The 27155-nt window shown below is 46.2% G+C and overlaps 1 protein-coding gene across 1 annotated transcript; it reads right to left on the reverse strand.

Moving 5' to 3' along the window:
• Positions 1-269: 269 nt before the first annotated feature.
• Eloa (elongin A) lies at positions 270-18093 on the reverse strand. The gene is given in 12 exon segments (XM_036179755.1): positions 270-708; positions 1193-1371; positions 2247-2358; positions 4054-4234; positions 5820-5917; positions 6021-6176; positions 6501-6615; positions 7186-7311; positions 7313-8369; positions 9735-9841; positions 11268-11324; positions 17855-18093. Coding segments are annotated over 12 exon segments (2325 nt in total). The 5' UTR covers positions 17930-18093; the 3' UTR covers positions 270-646.
• Between the last annotated feature and the right edge of the window lie 9062 nt (positions 18094-27155).

Genomic DNA, 27155 nt, shown 5'->3' on the forward strand with positions numbered 1-27155 from the left:
GAGTGAGGCCCTTCTGAAGAGCTGCTATGTCAAGGCTCCCCTGAGCACGGGCAGTCTGGTATGTCCTCACTCCTGCCCCCATCCATATTTGGGCTTCAAGTGACACACAAGCTCTGGGGTTTAGGACCAGTGTCTACTCAAAGACCTGACCTAGAACAAGACTGGCTTTTGCTCCATTCATCTAATTTTAATAAAGGACCTGGAAAGTAAAAAGCTAAATATACAATAGAGGACCAAAAAAAAAAAAAAAAAAAAAAAAAAACCAAAGAAAAAAAGGAAAAAAAAAAAGAAAAAGAAAAAAAAAAAAAAAAACCCCTGGGTTACTATAAATACATCTGGGGCAATATTTATTAATTAAAACTATGTCTTATAGTTTACAAAGATACTAATTAGCAATAAAAGTGTAATTAACCTTAAAGTCTCAGTATGACTGAGCCTTCATACTGTCTTCAGAAATCTGAAGTGTGATCCAGCCAGGGTGCAGGGGGGCAATGCACAGGGAGGGAGACTCCTGCTACTGTGCAGGAGTCAGAGGCCAAAAGTTCCACAAACAAAAGCTAGGGGGTCTTCTGTGCACATCCTCTTCTCCTGTCCCCACTGTCCCCATGTCCTGCTTCCCAGACTCCACCTCTAAGGCAAGTCCTACTTATCGTCGGGAGAATCTGTTCTTGAATGCTTTAATTGTCTTGGCCATCATCGGGGCAATTTCTGTGAAGGGAAAGGAAACAGTTGTTGCAGATGAGTGGCAGCAGACATGGATCACATGCTTACAGCAGAAGCCACACACACACACACACACACACACACAGAGGAACAGGAACCATCTGCTAACACTGCCACAGAAACCACATCATGATGCAGACCCTTGCCAAGACCCTATAGGTACAGAACCACCACCATCTCAGACACCACAGCTGATGTGCTCATGATGACTGTAAGTAGTAAACCAGGAGTCATTGATGTAAGGGCCATAATCCCTACAGTTTAACTTTGCAACATAAACATTCAAACAAGTAAATAGTACCCAGACCTCACTAGGCTCCCCCACAGCCTCCCAGAGTAGCAACAGGACTCAGGTGAGCTAAGTTCAGCTCACCTGAGGAGGGCCAGCCTGCCCTTGGCTAGTACCTATGCCAAGCTGACACCTGTGCCAGGATCCCCACCCATCCCTGCTCCCACCAAGGTTGCTTACTCTTCACAGCTGGTTTCCTAGGATCATAGGAAACAGCACTGCTGGCCACTGGGGCTAAGTGGGCACTGCTGGTACTAGGCCCATCATAGGCCATCTCCTCGGGGCTGGAGTGGAAGCTGCTGCTGCTGCTGCTGGCAGGAACATGGCTGCTTCCTGTTGTATATGGTGCTGGCTTAATCCTGTAACACAGAACAAAGCTGGTTAATGGGGAGCACTTGATCTGCAACAGAGGTGTTCTGGGTGAACTCCACTGTGATTCTGAGCAGTGGGTCTGATACACTGGGTTCTGGGAAAGAGTCAGAGGCAACTGTTATTACCCTTTAGTGAGATGGACAGTCTCAGCTAAACTTTGGCTGGTAAAATATTAGTCTATAATTTGAAAATGCTCATGTGGCCTAGAAAAATCTAGTCACCCTAGAAATTTTGTTTTGTTAATCCCAGCACTTGGGAGGCAGAGGCAGGCAGATCTCCATGAGTTCGAGGCCAGCCTGGTCTACAGAGTGAGTTCCAGGACAGGCTCCAAAGCTACATAGAGAAACCTTGTCTCCAAACCCCACCCCACCCCCAAAAAAATGAAAGAAATTTTGTTTTGGTGTGCATGTGTGTAAACAGATGTGAGTGTACAAGGACATGTGCTCATGTGGAGCCCAGAAGTGAACCCTGAGTGTCATTCCTTAGGAGCCACTTAGTTTTATGAGACAGAGTCTCTCATTGAAACCTAGAGCTCACTGCATAGGCAAGGCTGGCAGGCCAGGGATCCATCTCCCCAACACTGGGATCACAAGTGCACCACCCATCCGTCTGTCAGCACGGATGCTCAGGTCCTCAAGCTAGCTCTTCAGCCCTAGAGACAGTGTTTTTGTTTGTTTAAATGAGGAAAAAGAAAGCAGAAGGAATACTTCCTTGAACCAGGTCCTGTTCTCATGTAACTGACCTGGGTCCCTGACCAAGAAGCAGAAATAAGAAGCAGAGCGCGCCTCTACCCCAGAATAAGTCACTTCCTGGCCCCCAGCTCTCCTTCAGGGTAATGACCATGCAGCTGCAGAGATCTTGCCTGACTTTCTCAGGAACAGCTGCTCCTCCAGTTCCAAACTTCTCCTGCCTCCGTCGGACATCTCGAGGTGGTTTGGCCACAGAGTTGACAAAAGCCATCTTGGCTTGTCGACCTGAGGGGAAGCACAAACGTCAACATGTACTACTGAGAGCCGCTGGTAGCCAAAGTCCATGGAGTATACAGCAGTGACAACTAGTGTTCAGAAGATCAACCTATCAGAACTAAGGGTTCTGTTAGAGGAAACCATCACACAAGGCGTTATGGAATTACTGCCTTCTGAATGAACTGGCTGTCTCTTATTGTAAACTTCTTATGCAATAACAGCCATGATTCTCCCCACTAACTGTGCATTTCTATGTTATGTGTACATGTAATCTCATGATTGCATCTCAGTCTTGGGCACAACTTTCCCTATACATTTGGGGTAACTGGACAACAGCCCCAGCTGTGTTTATCTTTCATTAATATATCTGTCCAGGGCCATTTTCCGGACAAAAGTATTTGAGCAAAGATACCATTTTCCAAGGACAAAACTGCACATAGATAAACATTAGCTCATCTCACCCACAGATAGAGAAAAGAACCACTAACAATTAAATCCTCAACCCCTTACCTTCAGCCCGGGTTATTTACACAAGACCCTAACTGAAGAGATTTACTGCTCACATTTCTGGGATGAGGTTTTAGCCATTTGCTAGATACTGTGTTAAGGCCGTTACTTCCCACTGACCCAAGATTGCTTACAAGGCCAGGCAGGCAATAGGTGCCAAGCTTCTTTCTTGTGCAAATTCAGTTTTTATTCCTCCTCAGCCAGGTACTATTCCTAGATTTTTTCTTCAGCAATTACTGAGTGAAAGTGCTTTTACAAACCAAATACCACACGCTCTGACAGAGGTTGCTTAGCCACCTAACACATGTCCCCCTCCCTATCAGAAAGCAGCTGCAGCCGGGATGATTGGGAAAAGCAGCGCCAAAGACAGTTCACTTTCTTGTGACTTACTGACCCCTAACATTTAACTAGTCATCTCTGGATCACAGTTTGAGCACATAAATTCCCTAATTGATCTTAGCTTTAGTTGACCCTACCAGAGAACTCCCCTTAGTCACTCCCCCTTTGGGTTGTAGTTGGAAGCTGACAATTGCTTTATGTGTGGGTCCTTATCACCTCTCTCTGCGACCCTGAAAACTTCAAGCCTCGAATTGCTTTACCAAAGAATTACTGTGTGGGTGTATGTAGTGGTTCTCAGAGAGCACTGGGAGAAGAGGATTGATGGAGAAGAACAAAGATGAGGAGGAGATGGAAAGAACTAGATAGAATCATGAGAGAACAGCAGGAGGGACCGGGAGCGGGAGGGACCGGGAGGAGCTAAGGAAGAGAGCAGAAGAGAAGCTGTGCAGATAGAATCGCCATAGAAGAATAAAGTGATGGACTAAAGAACTCAGTGTGCTTAGATTCATTGGATATCCCTCAGACTAGAATCCTCAGCTGGTTGGTAGACTCTTCCGTGGACCCTGGGAGCAAACAACATAGGCTGCACCTACTATTGTTTGCGTTAACTTTCCTTCTTAAGCTAAGGTACTGCTGCCAATTTAACGATCTAGAGCTTTTGAAAGCCTCAACTAGGGCTCAATCGGGCCCTCTGACTCACTGTCTGGGAGCATCCCGTGGCAGAAGAAAAACCGCCCCTGCTCACGAGCAAAGAGACATTTTAGAGGATAGTGCCCCCATACCCACCAGGCCCACTGAGACTCCGCTGCTGACTCAAGCACCCACCTGGCTGTCCTGCCCAGCCCCCACTTCCTTTACCTTTCGGCTTATTGGCATGCGCAGAGCGGATGTTGTTTGTCAGCAGGCGTAGGCGCTGCTCTCTGGCATCCTGAAGCCGCAGGTACATCTCCCGCCAGGACTCATACTCTTCTGGTCTTTCCTCCTTAAAGTCTCGGTGACAGTGAACTTTCCATAACTGATCTGTTTCCTCAATTAGTACCTGAAATCAGGGCCAGGACATCATTTCTATATAAGCACTCCTACATATCTCCCTTCTACCTAGGCATGACCCACTGCCTAATAGTTTGGGGGCGGGCAGGGTGTCTAAACAGTATTACAGTACCACAATTCTAGAAAAAAGTCAAATCACTAAAGAAAAGAAACAGCTAAGTTGGAGGCACTATGCTAACCACCTCAGAGCAGTGATTCTCAATCCTTAATACAGTGTCTCATGTTGTTGGGACCTCCAACCATAAAACTATTTTGTTGCTAGTTCTAACTGTAATTCTACTACTGTTAAAAGTTGGAATATAAATATCTGCTATGCAGGATATCTGCTATGCGGCTCCCAAAGGGGTCGTGACCCACATGTTGAGAACCACTGCTCTAGGCATTGTGAGTGGAAGAGTTAACAGAGACAATGACTACCAACATTAATCAATCGTTTCCTTCAGAAATCAGTAAGGGCAGAGCTGGGGTAAAGTCAGGGGTTTCCCAGCACTACAATGAACTGCCATGCAAGAGGGCTACCTCAGCAGGTCTGCATAGTGAGATCAGATGAGTGTATATGCCTTAGAGGAAGGATTCCAAAGACTTCAAATGTCTGTGCTGTCACTTTCCCTAGACACCCAAGTGCCAGCATTAAATATATCTCCCTGGATCCCAGATGCCTTGCTGCCAGAATTTCCCTTTACTTTTATGACTAGGCAAGCTCAAGGGAGGCCTTGAAAGTACTTTTCCCTGTGTTTGAGTCCTAGCCCTACTTAAGATCCCAGGAGAGAGCTGGTAAGATGGCTCAGCAGGAAAGTAACTTGCCACACAACGAGCCTGTTGACCTAAGTTTGGTCCTGGAAGCCATGTAAAGACAGAAGAGAAGCAGCCCCACAAAGCTGTCCTTTGACCTCTCCATACAGGCAATACACGCACATACTAAAATTTTTTTTCTTTTTCTTTTTTCTTGGCTTTTCAAAGACAGGGTTTCTCTGTGTAGCTTTTTGCGCCTTTTCCTTGAACTCACTTGGTAGTCCAGGCTGGCCTTGAACTCACAGAGATCCACCTGGCTCTGCCTCCCAAATGCTGGGATTAAAGGCGTGCACCACCATCACCCGGCTTTCTTTTTCTTTTAAATATTTATTTAATTATTATGTATACAGTGTTCTGCCCACACATGTCCTTGCAGGCCAGAAGAGGGCACCAGATTTCATTACAGGTGGTTGTGAGCCACCATGTGGTTGCTGGGAATTGAACCCAGGTCCTGTGGAAGAGCGGTCAGTGCATAGGGGCACACACCTTTAATCCCAGCACTCCAGTGACAAGAGGCAGGTGGATCTCTGTAAGTTTGAAGCCAGCCTGGTCTACAGAGTGAGTTCCAGGACAACCAGACCCTGTCTCAACAAACAAACAAACCAAAGCAGGATCCTAGGAGTAGACACAAAGAACATGCTTGTTTAAAGGCCCAGATGCAAAGCAAACATGCCCAGAACAGTGATTTGCCCTCTGACCTGCCCTTTAGCCATAGCAGATCCAGAGACAAAACTACTGGAAACACAGCCAGGAAGCTGCCCTGACTCACTGAGGACACTCACGTGATTGCATTCCTCTATTCGATAGAGTTGATCAGGTGTACACCTCTCCAAGACAGGTTCGAGGACAGAGTAGGGGACTCCTCCCACTTCAAAGATGGCTGCAGAGAAACCAGAGGGGAGAAGGTGAGTGCTGCATGGCAGCCAAGCTCCCCAGGGACAAAACCCCAGTGTGGCAATGTGCTTGAGAGGCTGGTGACTCACAGTCGATATTGTTCTTCAGCACCCGGATACACTGCTGGTGCAAGGTCATCATTTTGGGGAGATAGGCACACTTGGAACCTGAATACACCTGCATCTTAGAATTCATTCTGCGTCCTGTGAATCCAGCTTCTTCTTCTTCCTGGGGTGAAGAGAATGCTGTAGAAAGAGGAAAATCAGCAAGTCACAAAAGGTGTAAGCCACATGGTGAAGACTCTGAACCCACATGGCAGCTCACTATCTTCTGGAACTCCAGTCCCAAGGGCTCCTACATACTCTGCTAGCCTCTTCAGCATTGCACACACATGGCGCACAGACATATATGCAAGCAAAACACGAAGGCAAAATAAAAAATATAATCTTTAATCCCAGCACCTGGGAGAGAGGCATGTGACTACAAAGTGAGTTGTAGGCCAGCCAAGGCTACACATTGAGATTCTGTTTTAAAAAATAAAAAATAATTGTAAAGATGTCCCAAATTACCTTTTCGCTTTGGCTGGAAGGAAGAAATCAAGTCCAGGGAAGGAAGGGGACGGTAGTTGGACTGTATGGCAGGTAAGGGGATGTCCGGCAGCACTGGCAACACATCAGTAGGGACCTGCAAGAGATGGATGGAGTACACAGAGCACCCCGTAAGCACAGCTTTCTCCGAGTTCATCCCTGAGAATGAACCAAGCAACCTGCACAGGCAGACAGATCCAGGCAAGAGGGGGCAGAAGTCATGAATGACACCATCTAGGTCAAAAAATAATGTATAGCCGGGCGGCAGTGGTGCACGCCTTTAATCCCAGCACTCAGGAGGCAGAGGCAGGCAGATCTGAGTTGGAGGCCAGCCAGGGCTACACAGGGAAATTTTTTTTATCTCAACTCCCCTCCTCCCCCAGTAAATAAGTAAATAATAAAACAGATGTACATAAGACAATAAGAATGTCTTGGGGAAAAAATTTTTTTGAAGTGCTAAGAAGTAAATGTAGGGTCTCACTCACTCTTATGACTGAGCTACCTAAGCCCAGAATAATTCTTAGGTAGCATCTACCCGAGCAGCTAGTGAGGCCCAGAGAATATTTCTACCAATCGAAACTTGGCTGGCAAAAGGCCAGCAAGCCAGGCGGCATGGCAGGCGGGCTCTGGGCACTCAGCAAGCCAGGTGCTGGGGAGCTGCAGTTACCTTGCGAGGCCTGGTGGGTTCGGCTCCGGCTGGCTGCACCTTCTCTGACTTGTTCTCATTTACCTTGGGTAATTTCTGAACTGAGTTCAAGTTTTTACTAGTGCTTTTAGAGTCCTTTTTTTTTAAGTCCCTTTTCTCCAGGTGCTGCGGCTGAAGCTTTCACAACCTTCTTCTTTTTCTTCCTAGGCTGGTCATAGCTGAGGTATGACTCAAAGGACATGGTAGGCTGCTCAAACTCGTCATCCATGTCTGGCTCCTCCACTTTAGGGAGGGAGGCCGGTGACTTTCGATCCGAGTTAGTTCTTCCTTTGCCCTCCTTCAGGTTGTTGGGAACTTTCTCCTTGGCTTTGGGCAGCAGGTCTCCTGGCTCCCGCCCTGAGTCTGAGCCATCTGCCCTCGGCCTGCTCTTCTCAGACCTGCTCTTCTCAGAGTCCTTATGTTTGGGCTTTCGAAAGTGGTTATCTGAAGCCGCCTCCAAGGCAGGCGGAAACTTCTTCTTGAGACTACTGCCCTCTCTGTCCTTCTCTTTCTTGACAACACTAGAGGGCGGCCTCTCCTTGGCACTGTCCCCTGAGAGTAGCCTTCGGTTTTCCTCTTTGGAAGAGGCCTTGTGTGATTTCTCTCTGCCCAGGGCAGAGACCTTCTCCTCACCCCTGGCATCCATAGGGCGTTTCTCCTTGTGGGAAGATTTGTGCTCCTTGTTTTGGCTTACAGCCCCTTTCCCTTGGTGCTCAGCCAGGTGTCGTTCTTGACTAACCCCTAGTCTGTCCTGGAAGGTATTACTGTGGACTTTTCCAGGCTTCTGGTGTGAAATGATGGGCTCATGGTCCTCCTCTGGTGACCTGTAGTGGTCTGTGTACATTTGATGTGGACTGGAAGGTAGAGGAGACTGAACATGGCCATAGTCAGAAGACTCAGGGTCTGAAGAATATGGTGGTGACACTCTGTGACACCTCTTCCTTTCATCCCTCCTCTCGTGACTGTGAGTCACTTTGTGAGGCCTTTCAGGCTCTGAGAGTTTTTTGTGTTTTTTCTGTCTGTGCTCAGGGCTACAGGACCGGCTGGCAGAGGCTTTCCAGCTTTCCTGGTAGTCCCCTCCCATCTCCTCTGCCCTCTGAAGAGCATCTCGAGGGCGCTTTCGGGAGCTGCTCTTCTCAAGATCCTGATCCTCAGCTTCACTGTTTCTAAGACAAAGGAAAAGCAGAAGGAAAACATCAGCATAACCGTCTTTAGAGAAAGGCATACATACACCTGACCTTAGGCATGGAGGGCACATCTATAATCCCAACACCTGGGAGTCCGAGGAGGATCAAAAGTTCAAGGCCATCCTCAGCTATAAGAGATTGGCTCACCACAAAACAAACAACAAAAACAAGTCCAAGAGTAGTAGCTCACACCTATAATCCCAGTATTAAGGAGGCTAAGGTAGAACTGTTGAGGCATCAGATGTTCAAGGCCATCCTGTTATATAGCATGTTCTAGGCTAGATTGAGCCACATGAGACCCTGTCTAAAGAAAGATATTAAGGCCAGCCTGAAGGCTCAACAGGTAAAAATACTTGTCATGCAAGCCTGGAGACCTATGTTCAATCCCACAGTGGCAGAGGAGAACTGACTCTCAAAAGCTAGAACACATACCCACCCTGCCCCTAACAAACAAAAAGAGCAAGCAAAAGGGTATTATAGTTCAGTGGTAAGATAAGCTGTTTAGTATGTGAGAAACCCTGGACTCAATCCTTAGCACCAACCCCCAAACAAAACAAAAACACCCAACAAAATGCTAATGTTTATCATTAAAAAAGAATTGTACCCAGGTATGGTGGTGCATGCCTTTGATCCCAGCACTCAGAGTCAGGCAGATCTGAGTTCAAGGCCAGCCTGGTCTACTTAGTGAGTTTCACCATGGCCTCAGAGAGAGACCCAGTCTTAAAAAACAAAAACAAGGGGTTGGGGACTTAGCTCAGTGGTAGAGCACTTGCCTGGCAAGCGCAAGGCCCCGGGTTCGATCCTCAGCTCAAAAGAAAAAGAAAAAAAAAAGTGATTCCATTTTTACTTATTTACTTTGTTGGGGAGCATGCGCCATGCACATCTGGAGATCAGAGAACAGTTTTTGGGAGATGGATCTCTCCTTTCATCATATAGGTTCCAAGGATCAAACTTAGGCTGTCAGGATTGCCAGGTGTCTTTACCCACTGGGTCATCCATCTCCCTGGTACCCAAGAAATTTTAATTTTTTTTTTTTGAGCTGTGGATCAAACCCAGGGCCTTACCCTTACTAGGCAAGTGCTCTACCACTGAGCTAAATCCCCAACCCTTTTTTGTTTTTTTGAGACAGAGTTTCTCTGTGTAGATCAGGCTGGCCTCGAACTCACAGAGATCTGCCTGACTCTGCCTCTTGAGTGCTGGGATTAAAGTCACGAGTCATTTTGATTCTTAATATTTTATTGTATATTTTACAATATCCTACAATAGTTATGGGTTATTTTTATACTTGAGGCAACATAGTCATTTGATAGAAGAAGCAGAAAAGCAAAGAAGAAACATTCTTACCGCTCTACAGGAACCAGCTTCTTCCACTGGGCCACCAGGTCTCTGGCAAAGTTCCCCACTTGCTCATGTTTTCGAAAGCTGTTTACTGTTTTCCCTACCCCAGTCTCCTACAAATTTAACAAAGGAATTGATTGAGGGTTCTGAAACGAAGGGCATATTCTCCTAAAGAACAAGGCCTCCCGTTTGAGAAAAGCAGCAAGCAAATATTTCCCCATTAAAATGTCTTCTAAGCCTTATACTAAATTACTTTGTTGCCTATGCCCAAAGATCGGACACAAAGTATTAAAGCTCAGAGGGTTAGAGAAATGTGTCGTCAAAACACTTCAGAATCATAACAATGTAACAAGGAGGGGATCCAGTTGACCCTGGGCTTAAGAGGACATGAGCTCATCATAGTCCTTAAGGTAGGAATCAGCCTCTTTGTACAGAGGCCCAGCCTAAAGCCATAGAAGTTAGATGTGGTTTTTTTTTGTGTGTGTGTTGTTGTTGTTGTTTTATAAAGACAGGATTTAACTCTATACACCAGACTGGCCTTAAACTCACAAAGACTCACCTGCAAAAGAAAGGCACATACAAACCATGCGTGCCTAGAAATTGGGTTAGAATCTAGGAGCAGTTGATGCCAAAGCCAATGTTCTTTTTAGTGATTAAACAAATTTTCTTTTCTTTTTTTTTTTTTTTTTTTTTTTTTTTGGTTTTCTTGAGACAGGGTTTCTCTGTGTAGTTCTGGCTGTCCTAGAACTCATTCTGTAGACCAGACTGGCCTGGAACTTGGAGATCCACCTGCCTCTGCCTCCCGAGTGCTGGGATGAAAGGTGTGTGCCACCACCGCCCGGCTCCTCAGGAAGCACTCCTAACTACTCTATCTCTCATGCACCTCATCTCCTGAAATTCTGAATTGAGGGCTAGAGTGGTGGCTATGCAGTTAGGAGTGCTTGCTGCTCTTGCAGAGGACAGAAACACTCAATTCCCAGCACCTATACCAGGGAGCTCACAGTTAACTGCCTGTAAGTCCAGTTTCAGGGAATCTGAAGTGAAGGCCTGTGGCCTCTTTGGGCATGTAAACACATAGCACTCAAAGTTACTCAGGTACACACACATAAATAAAAGAATAAATCTTTAAATTTTGAACTAAAATTCACATAACAGAGTAGCTCAGCTGAGGATGTAACACCCTGGGCTTGTTCTACAGCATGCCTGTCTGTTCACCTTGGCACACGACATAAATTTCACCAGCTTAAAGTACACAGTGATTTCTAGAACATTCCTCATACTGAGCAATAATAACCACCACCTAACTCCAGAACAAAAAAAAGAAGCCCTGTTCCAATCCCCCAGCCCCTAACAACCATGCACTTACCTACTTTCTGACTATGACTCTGCCTATTCTGGACATAAAAACAGACCCACACAGTGTACAGTGTTCTGTGTCTGGCTTCTTTAGCTTGTAAAGCCTATCTTCTAAGTCTCCTCTACCCCCTCTCTAGTGGGAAACATTTGCAATACATAATATTACAGTTACAAAAGTCTTACCACAAGAATGTCTACTGTGATAGGCAAGATGGAAAGTTTCTTCAAATATTTCAATAGCTGCAAAGAGAATAAAACACAAATTAAGTTCTATAGTCATAACCATCTTCTCTTGAGCAGATGAGACTATCTGAGACTACCCCATGATGAAATGTTTGCTTGGTGCTATGCTCTTCAGGCACTTCATTACTAGTCCAAAACTTAAGTGGGGCAGGAGTTACTTCTGTCTATGGTTTTAGAGTCTGTGCTCTTTTTTAAAAAAATAGATTTAAAAAAACGTGTGTGTAAGCTGGGCAGTGGTGGTGCATGCCTTTAATTCTGGCACTCAGGAGGCAGAGTCAAGGAGGATCTGTGAGTTTGAGGCCAGCCTGGGCTACAGAGAAATCCTGTCTCAAAAATAAATAAATAAACAAACAAATAAATGTATGTGTGTGTTCGAGCACATGTGTACAACCTTAAAAATCATCATGCTGCGGGCTGAAGAAATGGCTCAGCCAGCGGCTAAGAGCACTGGCTGTTCTTCCAGAGGTCCCGAGTTCAATTCCCAACACCACATGGTGGCTCACAACCATCTGTAATGAGATCTGGTGCCCTCTTCTGGCATTCAGGCAGAACACTGTATACATAAAAATAAATATAAACCATCATGCTGGGCATGGTAATGCATGTTTTTAATTCTAGCACTGCTCAGGTGAGGGGCAGTGGTCAGCCTGGTCTAAATAGGAACGCTATCTCAAAAAAAAAAAAAAAAATCAAGCAATCACTGCCCACCTCCTTTGATACAAGGTCTATAATTGTTCTGGAGCTCACCAATTAGGTTAGGCTCACTGATCCACAAATCTCATGGCTCCTGTCTCTGCCTCTCCAACACCTGAATTATAATAAGAGTACAACCCCATGCCCAGCATTTTCACAGAGGTACAGGGGACTGAACTTAGGCCCTAATGCTTTTGCTGTAGTAATCATGTTACCATAAGTTCTATCTCCCAAGCCCTCTTCTGTGGTTTTTAGTTTGATTATAATACTAGAAATTGAACCAATTTGGTTACCCATGCTGACAAATGCTCTATCACCCAGCCTTCTCTTCACTTTTAGAGACAAGGTCTTCCTAGCTTGCTCAGACCTGGTCTTGACTTCTGAGCTTCCTGCCTTAGCTTCTGGAATAGGGATTACAGGGCTCTTGCTACTAGACCTAGCTAGATTTTGTGGTTTCCACTGCTTTCCTTCTCCAAGGGAAAAGAAGAGGCAGAGAAGAGAATTAAAACTCACTAACTGGGACTGGAGAGATGGCTCAGCAGTTAAGAGCACTGGTTGTTCTTCCAGAGGACCTGGGTTTGATTCCCCCCCACCACCACCACACACACACATACACACACACATGGTGGTTCAAATCATCTGTAACTCCAGTTCCAGCAGATCCAGTACCCTCTTCTGGCCTCCAAGGGCACCAGACTACATGAAGTGCACAGGCACTCACACAAGCAACATCCATACACATGAAATAAAAATTTTAAACCCTGTCTAACTGGCCTGGTATGATGACTCATGTCTATAATCCCAGCATTTAGGAAACTGAGGCAGGAGGACCACCATCACCATGAGTTCAAAGGTTACCTAGGTTTCAGAGAGACCCCACTGCCTCCCCACAAAAACAAAACCAAACAAAAAATAAATAAAGCCATCAGCAACTATCATTTTGCAGAGGATTGTGAAACTAGCAAGTTTAGGGAGATTACCCTCAGACTCAATACAACATAAAGCAGAAAAAGGACTCCACAAGAAGACAGTATCTACAAGCCTCCTGAAGAGCTACAATGCGTATCACAAGCTTTTCAACACAAATGGGAAACCAAGATCAATCTTGGGTTGCTCCAGTCAGACAGAGCTTTGCTGTTAATGATGATCAAACATGCCTGGCTAGATCAGAAAGATCTGGGTTTGCCCATTTCCTTTGCAAGGTGTCTAAAACTAGGTCAAAATGGAGTCAGAGGCAGGTCATCTCAGTTTCTTGCCTGATCTTGTGCAAGTCAGTGACCTCCCTGAACCTTAGTTACTTCATCTGCAAATCCAAACTAAGTTCTGTCTGCTGCACAAGCTGTGAGGACTCACTGGACAAACCATACGCAGTGCTTAGTCACCCCATCTGCAACACTGTAAAAAAGTTAAACACGTCCACCCCTGTCATTTCCTTCATAAGCTCATAGCTCTTTCTATGTCCTCCTCTTGATCTGGACCAGACACTGCTCAGTCAATTCCTACTTATTTTGTTTCTACGAGAGTCAGGATTGCCTAAGCCTTTTTCTAAGAATAAAGGCTTTCCATACAGGGAGTATAGCAAAGTGTAGAACAGATAACTGAGCCAGCTGTGCAGTACACCCTTGTAATCCCAGCACTCAGAGGCAGATGCCAGCCCGGGCTCCCTTGGAGTACCAGGCCAGCTACATGGCAAATCCTCACTCAAAAAGTCAAAACATGGGACATGAGAGATAGGTCAGTGGTTAAGAGCACTTGCTCTTGCAGAGAATCCAAGTTCAGAAAGATAGGTCAGTGGTTAAGAGCACTTGTTCTTCAAGTTCAGTTCCCAGAACCATCTGGCGGTTCACAGCCACCTGTTACTCCAGCTTTGATACCTTCTCCTGGCTTCTGAGGGTATCCACATACATGTATACAAACTAACATGCAGACACACACATATGTGCATAACAGTTTTAATTTTTAAAAAGCCAAACAGGGCTGAAGAGATGGCCCAGTGGCTAAGAGTACTGACTACTCTTTCAGAAAGCCTGGGTTCAATTCCCAGAACCCATATGGTGGCTCACAACTTTCTGTATCTCCAGTTTCCAGAGGACCTAGTGCCCTCTTCTGGCCTCCATAGGCACCAGGCACACATCTGAAACTAATACATATAAATAATAAAAATAAACACCTTTTTTTTAGCTGAGGATCGAACCCAGGGCCTTGTGCTTGCTAGGCAAGCACTCTATCACTGAGCTAAATCCCCAACACCAAATAAACACTTTTAAAAGCCAAAATATAACAAAATCAATAACTGGCTGCCTTTACATTTAAATATTAGACAGCGAAACTTGTTCTTTCTCCTTTGTAGTCCAGGCTGTAATTGGTTTGCCACATTACTCCAAGGTGGAGCAACAAGTATGTTTTTCTGGTCATTCTACTTCCATAATTACTTCACATGGTCTCTAGGCAGAGCAATTGGATCACAGGTGACAATCTTGTTTGATTGGGAATAAGAGCCCAGTGGTGTATCTGGGGAAAATGAAACCTAATGGACTAAAAATTGTACTTGAACTCCACTCCCTCTGTGATCCAACTCAGGAAATATCATACATGGATTTCTGGTCACATAGATAAGAAGTGCAAAGGCTATAGGCAATTAACATTTCCTGAAAGAGAAACCTGGAATTATTGGAAAGAGTTAAAATGGGTGGTTCTTCTCTAAGGGGAACCCCTAGAAGAGGGACATTTATATACCATTCACTGTGTGCCGGTATCATGCTAAATTTGCCCCATCTGACCCTGTCTAGTGGGTAACCAAGGAGCATATACCTAACTCATACACGAGTACTTAGAATGAAAGAAGAAAGTAGGTGCTCTTTCTCAGTACCATGCTTACAGTGACAGCTTACAGCTTACAGTCCACATGGCAAAGGAGGTCACAAGGACAGAGTTATAGGACCTTTACACAGCCAAAATAGAAGGGTGGAGTCAGGAGTCACAGAGGAGGTGTTTATCTCAAGGTTTAGCACTAACTGGCAAAGTGAGAGTTGCCTGTTGCTTGGCTTTGAGCTAGCAGACAAAATGAAAACTCTTGAGATTTTCAAGCCAATTTGGTCCAATGTAAGAGAAAAAGACATCACCATCTCCAGTTTCCAGTAAATTCCAAGAAAGAATGAAGCCACAGCAAGGGGAAGACACTATGGGTATCTTCAAGTAGATGGAAACTTGTGTTGTCAACCCAAGGAGCATCCATAGGGCCAGCAAGAACTGACAACAGATGGTTGAGAAACATCACAAATTTGCACAGTAGCACCCTTAGGAATCTGGGTCTCCTGCCCACTGCTTCCATCCTTAAAGCCAAACAGGTTCAACAGTGACCTCCTAGTTCTCCATCTACCATCAGTCTGTAGCTTCAGTTTCACCCTGAACCTAGTAGAGGACTGCTAACTTCTTCAGCCATGAAAACCATTCCCACTCCAACAGAAACAACAAAAGCTAAGTAATCTCCTATCACCTTCTTTAACTCGTGAGCCAAGACCTGGGATGAATGTAGAGTGAGTACACAGTTAATTTACACTTAAAACACCAAAATCCAATGGCAGGAGTTCCAGAAACACAGGTGTGGAATCAACCTTTTGGCTAATAATGGTCTGGAAGCAAGATTTGGTTGCAGATTCAATACAGCTCTATAATCATCTTGCCATTTCAAGAGCCTGTGAGAGCTTGCTGTGTTAAAAGGAAGGTGGAGAGCCAGCTTGCACTTTTCCCTCTGCAGTCAGCTTGTTTCCGAGTCAGCTATCAGGCCCTTTGCAAAGGGGTCTTACCACCTTCCTCACTGTCACACTGCTCTCTTCACAACACACTCAGGTCTCCCTCCCCAGTGGGTACAGAAAACCCAGGAGCCCGGGTAGCTGCTACTGAACGACATCCCCAGCCCCAGGGTAATTTTCTATCCAGGAAAAAAGCCAAATAGGGTTCAGTGGTAGAGCTTGCCTGAGTCCCTGGGTTCAAGTGCCAGCACCACAGAACCACCACCACCACCACCACCACCACCACCACCAACAACAACAACAACACCAAGTACGTTAAAAAAAATTACTAGTAGTTCAAGAAAACCTACTTAAACTTTTCCTAACTCGACAGTTCATGCACAACTAGACAGGCCATTTCAAAGTTTAAATTCTAATAGAGGAAAAACCCTATAGATATTATATGGAGAATTTTTTTAATCTAATGGGAAAAAAGGACCAAATGAGGGTGGTTACTTTAAGGTCAGTGACAAATCTTACAGTGTGCTGGTACTTGAAAATAATGACCATTTATTAGATGCCCACAAAGGGTTACTGTAAAAAGTCTTTTTGTTTGTTTGTTTGTTTTTGTTTTTTGGTTTTTTTTTTTTTTTTGAGAAAGGGTTTCTCTGTGTAGCTTTGCGCCTTTCCTGGAACTCACTTGGTAGCCCAGGCTAGCCTCGAACTCACAGAGATCTGCCTGGCTCTGCCTTCCAAGTGCTGGGATTAAAGGCGTGCGCCGCCACCGCCACCACCCGAAAAGTTCACTTTTTTTGTTTGTTTGTTTTTGGTTTTTTTTGTTTTGTTTTTCGAGACAGGTTTTCTCTGTGTAGCTTTGCGCCTTTTCTGGATCTCGCTCAAGCCCAGACTGGCCTTGAACTCACAGAGATCCACCTGCCTCTGCCTCCTGAGTGCTGGGATTAAAGGTGTGAGCCACCACCGACCAGCGTAAAAAAGAAACTTGTAAATGTCTGACGGAAGGTACGAAATCCCCCATAGAAGTAAAACACAAGACAACTGAAAACATTTAAGTTTTCACTGATTTAGAACACACATTTCCGAACTGAATGAAGGAAGTTAAAAAGTGGCCTGGTGGCGAGCGGTAGAGTGCAACCTTCAAAAACGGAGAAACCTCTCTGTGACCCGCTAGGAACAAGAGTAAATGGGACGCTGACTGGAAGTTCTGCAAGATGGAGATTAACACAGAGCACTTGGGTCCAGCTGGCATTTCAGGAAGAACCTAGAGATGGGCTGAGCAAAGACCTTCCCTAAAGTCCAGAGCTGGTACTGGATGGAAACCTAGATAGCACTTGTAAGTCTGCTGCCTCCCTCCATTACTTCCTCTTCCACTCAGTTCGCTGGAGACTTCACCTTTTAGGAACCGCAAGCCCAGGCTAGAATGCTGACAAGCAATGTCACACCCTTCGGTATTTCCATCCAGAGACTTCAGTGAACACTATTCTAACTCCCACCATACCCTCTCCTAGACCACTGAGAAGCCGGGTCACCGGGAGGCCATGAAGGGAAACAATGTATTTAAGATAACAGTTTCTAACAGAAGCAACAAAGTAGTTAGATGCAATTAAACATGGTTCCTCATCACTGGCGACTCCCACCTTGTGGAAGTCAGAGCCGTGTAATATACTCTCACGCCCTCGCCTAGGACCCGAGTTCCAGGAGCAGAGCTCGAAAACCCAAGGTTTTCCTCGTTTACTCAGTTAAAGGGCAGAGGAGAGAACCGGGGTCCTCGCGCCGTTGAGCGGCGGAGCCGCAGGATCCCAACCAGCGGGACAGCGTCGCTCGGCTGGGACGGGGAAACAGCTGGCGCGGCTGCCCAGGGGAGCCCCGGGGAAGAGCGGAAAGGCCAGGCCGCCCGTGCCCGCTCGAGTCCTCAGCACCCAGCCGGGACTCGCCCGCCGGCTGCGAACTCCTCGCTACCCCGCGCCGCTCCGCGGGGCCTGGCTCCGGGTCCACGGAGGACCCGGCCGCACCCGGCCTGCGACCGTTACCGGGCCCGCGCCGAGCCCAACCCCCGCCCGTGCCTCCTGCCCGCCAGCCGCTCACCTTCTTAGGGTCTGGGTTCGTAGCCAGGCGCGCCTGCAGCTTCTCCACAACTTGGAGCGCCGACTCCGCCGCCATCGCTGTCACTGGCGCGGCCTCCTCGCCGGAACTGGGCTCGCGTAGCGTCCTCGGGCCGCAACTCCGCCCTCCGTGCGGCCCCGGCGGAGACGGAAGCGCGAATGGTCCCTTCCGGGCCTCCGCTGGGGGGCGTATGGGGACGGGCTCTGGACCTGCCCCCGCGCCAGACCACGCCCACGACATCTCCACGACCCGCCCTGCTCCTACACCAGCAGCAGCCACGCCCCCGACACGCCCATCCCAGAGCACGCCGCCAGCCACGCCCCCAGGCCGTGTGCCTCCGCAAAGGCGCTGAAATCTGCTAGCCAAATTCGGGCCTTTGCTCCCAAGCCCAGCTCTTCCCGTCCTGCTGCGAGACACACCCTCATTTACACCTGACGGCGGTGTCAGTGCTTGGTTCCCGGGTCCCACAGAGGTCTCAGGGACCGTCCTGGGACCTTTGGAGTTGAAGGAGAAAACTGACTTTTGTAAATTATCTGACTTCCACCTAAAAGCTGTGACACACCCACACAAGAAAGAAATCGTGTAATTTAAAAATTTAAAGTAACTTAACGTTATTGTAATATTGGTAAAGAGCAATCCAGACTGTCTGGTTTTAAGGCAATTTGAAACACTGAAAACAAAAATAACGATAATACATTACCAACCATCTTGTCTTCAACAGCAGAAAGCAGTCTGGTTTTCTAGTTATTCAAGCGACATTCTTAAGGTGGGACAGACTATGCTAAGTGAAGGACACTGATTCTAGAGGTGTCCCCTTAGGCCTCTCCTGCGCTGAGCTCCACTGCTCTCTCTTAGGAAGAGGCATCACCTAAACTTGCTTGGATAGTGGGAATAAAGAAGACAGTTGAGAACCAGTGACAACCTGAGTTCCAGTTCCTGAATCTCCATGCTAAGGATGGCTTCTGGTCGTTACCGAAACTCTGCCATTGTTTTCTCCTACTTACTAGATTTGTGAGACCTATGTTAAGTAACTGGCATACAATAGTCTTGGAAAAGCATCAATTAGGGAAGGTGTGGTGGTTCCAGCTGGTAATCCCATTGGTCACTTAGGCTGAGAATTGGGCATTTAAGACCAACCTCCATAATACATTAAAAGCTCTCCTGGACTGCATGAGACCCTAGGTCAAAAAGAAAGCAGTGCTTGAAGAGATGGCTCAGCAATTAAGAGCAGCTCGAGCTCTTGCAGAGAACCTGAGTTCAACCCATTTTATGGCAGCTCACAACTGCCTATTAACTCCAGCTCCAGAGGATCCTATGCTTCTGGCCTTGGAAAGCACCTGCACACACATCCACACGTGGCCTGGAACTAGCTATATAGCTTTGACCTATCTCCAACTCACAGAAATCCACCTGCCTCTGCCTCCTGAGTGTTAGGATTAAAGGCATGCAATACAACAGCCAGCCACAAAAAAGACAGCTTAAACATGGGGGCCAGGGAGATGGCTCAGTTGGTAGAGCTGGCCAGATAATCAGCTGATGAACTGAGTTTGATTCTTGGGACCACCATAAAGGTAGAAAGAGAGAACTGGCTGTCCTCTGACCTCTGCACACTCATCATGGCACATGCATCTGTTCTCTCTCTCTCTCTCTCTCTCTCTCTCTCTCATAGACACATACAAATTATATGAAGAATAAGAGGGGTTGGAGAGACGGCTCAGTGGTTAAGGCACTGGCTTCTCTTCCAGAGGACCCAGGTTCAATTCCCAGCACCCATATGGCAGCTCACAACTGTCTCTAACACCAGTTCCAAGAGATCTGATACCTGATGTATGACATACATACACCAATGCACATGGAATAAAAATAAAGTTAAAAAAAAAACTTATATAAAAAAAGGAGCCAGGTGGTGGTGGCACACGCCTTTAATCCCAGCACTCTGGAGGTAGAATCAAGCAGATCTCTGTAAGTTAGAGGCCAGCCTGGTCTACAGAGCAAGTTCCAGGACAGCTAGGGCCACACAGGAAAACCCTGTCTCACAAAACAAGAAACAAAACAAAATGAAGAAAGAAAGGAAGGAAAGAAAAGAAGCAGTTGTTGGGAGAAGACATTGGTTAAGGAGGAATACTGAATTCTCCAGTAAAACAGCAAACTCCTCCAGTTGGGCAGGTTTGTTTTGCATAATTGTGGCCACTCTTCTCCTCATAGGCTCAGGTTTCTGAACTGACTACATCCATCATTATCTCACAGTTGGATATATACTTAGGGATGGCACCTTCCTAAGGTTCAATTTTCACAGGCTCTTTGTTCTCCTAATTACAATAATGTCAAGGTGAGATAGTCAGCTCCAGGAAATGGTATGTGAAACTCAAAATCTACACCTTTCACATATTGCCTTGAAGCTGGGTTAAATTTCCCAATAGCACTTGCTGGATAGCAGACCTAGACATGCTCTGCAGTTCCTATTCTAAACAAGACAGACTACATACAGCATTCTCCACTACTCTGGAGCCCAGTCCTGTTGTGGTATAAATTGTTTGTTCGTTTGTTTGTTTGTTTGAGACAGGGATTCTCTGTGTAGTTTTGGTGCCTGTCCTGGGACTCACTCTGTAGACCTGTAGACCAGGCTGGCCTCAAACTCACAGATTAAAGGCGTGCACCGCCGCTGCTGCTGCCGCCGCTGCTGCCACCACCAGCTAGGATAATCTTTTTGCTTTCAACTCCCCCCCCCCCCCGCCCCGTTTTTCGAGACAGGGTTTTTCTATGTAGCTTTGTGCCTTTCCTGGAACTCGCTTTGGAGACCAGGCTGGCCTCGAACTCACAGAGATCCGCCTGCCTCTGCCTTCCGAGTGCTGGGATTAAAGGCGTGCGCCACCAATGCCCAGCTGCTTTCAACTCTTTATTAAACCAATCAGAAGGTGTCTTGGCAAAGACACATCTTCACAGTGCACAAAAAAGATTATCCCAGCTGGGCGGTGGTAGTGCACGCCTTTAATCCCAGCACTCGGGAGGCAGAGCCAGGAAGATCTCTGTTAGTTTGAGGCCAGCCTGGGCTACAGAGTGAGATCCAGGACAGGCATGAAAACTACACAGAGAAACCCTGTCTCAAAAAAACCAAAACAAAACAAGCAAACAAATAAACAAAAAACAAAACAAAACCAAACCAGAAGAGTCACATGGCCAATAGCTAGGCAGGAAGAGGTTAGGCAGGACCTAAGGTGGAGAGAAAAGAGGAGGAGATACATGTTTAGCTTATAGAAGACCCTGGCTTCAGTCCCCGCTGCTTCCATCACTCAAAGAATAACAAAAATAATCCAATACTTTTAAATGCTCTGCATTTATACACACTGTATCTGGGGATAGCTACAAGCTTCTCTTAGCTCTTCATCTTACTTATTCTGGCTCTTGGTTGTGTAAGCTCTGTGAGCATCTTGGTGCTCTGTAGCAGGTAGACAGATTCTTAATGACTGAGTTGAAGGCCTCCGAGATGGCTCAGCAGGAGAAAGCGCTTGCCCCTCCCAGCAAGCCTGCCTGAGGCAGGGGGGAACCACTGCTATTGCTCGTGTGTCTTCCTGGTAGCACAGCTCTTTGCTCCTTCGTACATCTCTCCCTCTCAGCATATCCTGAGGAAATTTAAGGTATCTACAGCTTGGAAAGGTTAAAGAATGACCTTCATTTGGTAAAGGACAAAAACAAAAGGTAAATGAAGTAGCTTCCCTGTTTTTGTTTTGTGTTGTTGTTGTTGTTGTTGTTTTTAAGATGTATTTATTATATATACAGTGTTCTGCCTGCATGCCAGATCTCATTACAGATGGTTGTGAGCCACCATGTGGTTGCTGGGAATTGAACCCAGGACCTCTGGAAGAACAGCCAGTGCTCTTAACCGCTGAGCCATCTCTCCAGCCCCCTGTGTTTTGTTTTTTGAGACACTGTGTCCCTATGTAGTCTTGGCCATCCTGAAATTCACCACGTGGCATATGCTGGCCACTTATTTTCAGTTATCCCCCTGCCTCTGCCTGCTGAGATTACATGGTGTGCTAGACTCAAGCTCTCTGACCTCAAGCTACTTTGCTTGAGAAGCTACTTGTTGCCTGAGAAGCCATTTTGGAAGAAACCATTCAACCATTCATTTATTCACTCATTCATTCATTCATTTTCTTGATGCCCTTCCCCCCCATATCCCTAGGACTGAGCAGGTTCAAGATGGAATCAGCTATCTCCTTAAAACTTCTCTCTTCTGGTGATCTAGGAGCGTAGGAGGGCTGGGGCTGTAGATCAGTGGTAGGTAGGGTGTTTCCCAAGTACTTGACGGGCAATGAAAAACATTGCTAACGGGGGAGGGAGGGAGGGAGTGAATATGGACCTCTGCCTGGAGGTCAAGAGTGGGACCATTAGAGGAAAGTTTGCCCAGGAGAATTGTGAGTGGAAGATCCTGCAAGCTGGACAGATGCATGTACAAGAGGACTGGACATGTGAGATCCTGGGTGCAGTCGGGGAATGAACACCCTGCTCCAGTGAATCCCAGGCAAAACAAATGCTCCAGCATACCACCCAGCCTTGCTCAAAATACTCCATAACTGGAAACACCTTCAGACATTCTCAGATAATAAGTACAGGGGATGCGAGGCCGAGTTCTACCTTGAAGATACAACCAGGTCTTCTGAGCACAGCTGCAAACCAGTCACATGGAACAGCTGTGTTCAAGCCAGCATGACCGCCTACTGCCTTTAAGGAACTTTCTCTCTAGAGAAGTTATCTTGTACCCAAGAACCAGAGACTTTCACATACCCAAATGGAGAGAGACCTTTCCAGGGAGCTGAGTTGCCTAAGACAGGCATATGGTATTGGGCAAGTATGCTATCAGAGCCCTTCTCCCCAGACAAGTGCCCCTCTGACCTAGAGTGACAGAGGTCAGCCATGGTAACAACCCAAATGGAAGATTCAACTCTGTTAGCGGAGGTAGTACTTTAAATGTTGCTCACTTCAAGAGCAACCAAGGGTGGGTACCAATGCCCTTATATTACAGAAAGAGAGAATGAACTAAGGCTCAGTCAGATGATGGGAAAGATGTAGCTGAAACCTAGACCTCCCACTGTGAACACGTCTTTCCATGTCACCCTGAAAGAGTTTCATGTCCTGACTGACTCCGGAGAGAGGCCTTCTGTGTCCTGTGGCGCTCTGTCTCAACCTCCCTCCTGTTAGGATAATTTCTCTGCAATTGCTTATCAGACTTCCCACACCACTCTCGGAATGCTCCAGGCCTCTGAAGCAGACACTCCCCTACCACCTACAAGAACCATGGCTACCAGCTAGTTCCCTTTTCTACTTCCTTTTGTTGTTGTTATTGTTGTCTTAAGCTTGAGGACACTTATTGAAGTCTGAGAAGAAAACAACAGGGTAGGCAAGCTGTAAATCTGAGAGGAGGGAGAAGGAGAACGGAAGTGAAAGCCAGGCTTTTTGAATTCGAGTTGAAGACAGTCAGCTCTTCTTACAACAGAGCAGCATGGTGGAAGGGCAGGGAAGCTTCAGAGGACCCAGAGTGCCAGGGGAAGCATGCTTAGGCTTCGGGTCAGTGTCTGAAAGAGACAGAAAGAAGGACAAGGACAGAAAAGAGGACAGAACTGCCATGAGGGAAACCCCGCAAGCAGCTGGCTTCCTGCTTCCAGAGGAAAAGACACAGTGTTTTCTCATCAGTGTGCTGCAGCTGTGGCTGATGAACAGGCTACCATCAAATCAGCCATACTTTTGCCAAGCCCTGAAGAATAAACAATGTTATGCTCCTTGATGCAAAGATTTTGTTTGTTTGTCTGGGTTTTGTTTTGTTTTGTTTTTAGGATTAGGACCAGTATGTCTCTGAAGCTAGGTAAGCTCCCTTACCTCTGATGCACATCCCAGGCATACTACTAACTGAAAATTCTTTGGCAAGAGCTTAATATGTAATAAAGATAAAGGTCACAAGCCAGCGATGGTGGTGCAGGCCATTAATTCAAGCACCCAGGAAGCAGAGGCAGGGGGATCTCTATTAGTTCAAGGTCAGCCAAGGATATACAGAGAAAGCCTGTCTCAAAAAAAATAAAAACAAAACAAAAAAGCATATCACAGATTTATTTTTAAAATAGATTTCCTGGGGCTGGAGAGATGGCTCAGCAGTTAAGAGCACTGGCTGCTCTTCTAGAGGACCAGGGTTCAATTTCCAGTACCCACATGGTGACTCACAACCATCTGTAACTCCAGTCCTAGGAAATCCAATGCCCTTATCTGGATTCTGCACACCCCAGGCATTCATATGGTGTACAAACATACATGCAAGCAGAACACTTATGCATAAAAACAAAAATTTAAAAATAAATAAATTAGCCATGTTGTGGCGGCGCATGCCTTTAGTCCCAGCACTTGGGAGGCAGAGGCAGGTGGATCTCTATGAGTTCAAGGTCAGCCTGGGCTACAAAGTGAGTTCCAGGACAGGCTCCAAAGCTACACAGAGAAACCCTGTCACGGAAAAACCAAAATAAATAAATAAAGTATAATTGTACATATTTTATGTCATACTCAGATTCCTTTGAGCAATTAAATATGGCAATAAAAATAATTTAAATTGCATTTCAACACAGATTGTTCCTTTTCCAGTGTAATCAAAATTCTTATGAGAGTTCTAAATAGCACAAAATAGGTGAAGAACCCTGGAGTGAACAGCAGATTTATGTGATACTAATAAAGTGTAAGCAGTTCTGTCTTAGGGTTATTGCTGCAATGAAACACCATGATCAAAAGTAAGTTGAGGAGGACAGGGTTTGTTTGGCTTACACTTCTGGATCACTGTTCATCATAGAAGGAAGTCAGGGCAGGAACCTGGAGGCAGGAACTAATGCAGAGGTCATGGAGGGGTGCTGCTTACTGGCTTGCTTCCCATAGCTTGCTCAGCCTAATTTCTTTAGAACTCAGGGCCACCAGCCCATTGATGCCACTCACAATGGGCTGGACCCTTCCCCATCAATCACTAATTAATAAAATGCCCTAAAGACAGATCTTAGGGGGGCGTTTTCTCAATTAAGTTTCCCTCATTTCAGAAAATTCTAGCTTGTGTCAAGTTGCCATAAAACTAGCCAGCACAGCCCCTTACTCTGAACCATAAAGAAGCACTGTTCCTAAATTTGTACTCATCCTTTCATTTTTTTGTTTTGAATTAAATGCTTCTTTTTCTTTTCTTTTCTCAGTTACAAATGGCTGTGAGCCACCGCGTAGGAACTCTGAAAGAGCAACAAGTGTTAATCACAGAGCCTTCTCTCCAGCCCCTGAACCCAGCATCTCACATATGCTAGGTTAGTGCTAAGTTGTGCCCCTTGGTCCATTCAAACGTTTATTGCAACACTACTCAGTGCCCTGGACTGGACACTGGGCCTCCTGAGATGTGTAAACAAGGAGTTTGGTCTGGTGGATATAATGTCACTCAAAAGAAGCATTCTGCCCTTAAATGGGACAGTACCCAGAGGATGATCTAGTGACCTGGAACAAAATTTCTGTTGAGGGCCTGGGAGTGTAGCTTAGGTCATAGTGCATGTGCTTGCCCAGCATGCACACGACCCTGGGTTCAATCTCCAGCACCGCAGAAACTTGGCTTAATGATGCACACCTCTAATGCTAGACCTTGTGAGGCCAGAGGATCAGAAATTTGAGGACATCCTTGGCTACATAATGAGTTTGAGGTTATCCTGGACTACTAGAGATTCTGTCTTTAAAAAAAAAAGTCTGTTGGGGAAGAAGAAAGGTGTTTTAAAATGTTTTCATTTTATATCATGTGTTTTGTGTGTGCATGCTGGTATGTGTTTGAGGGTTGCCTGATCCCCTAGAGTTGGGGTTAGAAGTGGTTTTGAGCTCCCTGACATGGGTGCTCTTCCTCCACAAGAACAGCACATACTCTCAAGTACCGAGCCATCTCTCTAGACCAACAAGCAAGTTCTATAAGATACATGAAAAGATGCTCACTGTCTGTGCTGTGGGGGACATGAGTGCAAAGCACTGGGAAATACCAGGCTAACTCAGCGGATCTGATTCAGTACTGACAGGACTGCTCAGCCAGCAAGCTTGCTGTCACAGCACCATGAACATGACCCTACGGAAACAGCTCCAGGCAGAGCAGGCACTTGGTAAATATTTCGCTTCATTAAGCACTGAAAGGCCAGAGCTGAGAGAGCAGCTTGTGGGCTCGCTAGCATGCCTTGTTTGCTCTCAGTGTGTACAAAATTGAAACAATCGCCAGGAGGTTGGGGGCGGGGAGAGAGGATTGAGACAGGGTTTCTCTGCATAGTCCTGGCTGTCCTGGATCTTGCTCTGTAGACCAGGCTGGCCTTGAACTCACAGAGATCCACCTGCCTCTGCCTCCCAAGTGCTGGGATTAAAGGCGTGCGCCACCACCACCAGCTGGACAGGAGTTTTAAACCAGGAGCTTTCACAACTTCCATTGAAAACCAGTTTCAGTAACTGTTCCCCTCCTAGCCTTCCCACACTGGTGGTTTCCACCTGCTTCCCTACTCTGGACACACACACTTAGAGTTCTGTAACCTGAAAACATGGAAGTATGTCCTTCTTGTACTCTCAGGGATAAATCCAGAGACTTGCATTAGCATCTCTGCAGCAGGGCCAGGGAGAGTCTAACATCTATTATCTAAAATCTTTACAACCCTACAGATCTGATGGATAATCAACATTTTCACATAAGAAAACAGACTGGCACAATAGCCTGTTTGGTAAAGTGTTTGCCCATGTGGATCTGAATTCAAGCCTTAACATGCACATAAAAAGCGAGGTGTCGGGGGCTAGAGTGATGGCTCAGTGGTTAAGAGCACTGATTGCTCTTCCAGAGGACCTGGGTTCAATTCCCAGCACCCACATGGCAGCTCACAACTGCCTGTAACTCCAAGATCTTAAGATCTGACAGTCTCACACAGACATATATGCAGGCCAAACACCAATGCATGCGCACACACACACACACACACACACACACACACACACACACACAGAGCTAGGTGTGGTACAAGCCTGTAATTTCAGCACTGGGTTGGTGGAGCAAGTAGATCTCTGGAGTTCACTGGCCCCCAGTATAGCCTAACTGGTTCTAGTGAGCGAACTTGTCTCAAAAAACAAGTTGACAGTTTCCAAGAACAATACTCAAGGTTAACCTCTAACCTCTACACACATGTATACATGTGCACACATATCAACATAAACACATGAAAACACATGAGTGTACACCTGTACATACACACACACACACACACACACACAC

Source organism: Onychomys torridus, chromosome 2, assembly GCF_903995425.1.
Source record: "Onychomys torridus chromosome 2, mOncTor1.1, whole genome shotgun sequence".
NCBI classification, from domain to species: domain Eukaryota; kingdom Metazoa; phylum Chordata; class Mammalia; order Rodentia; family Cricetidae; genus Onychomys; species Onychomys torridus.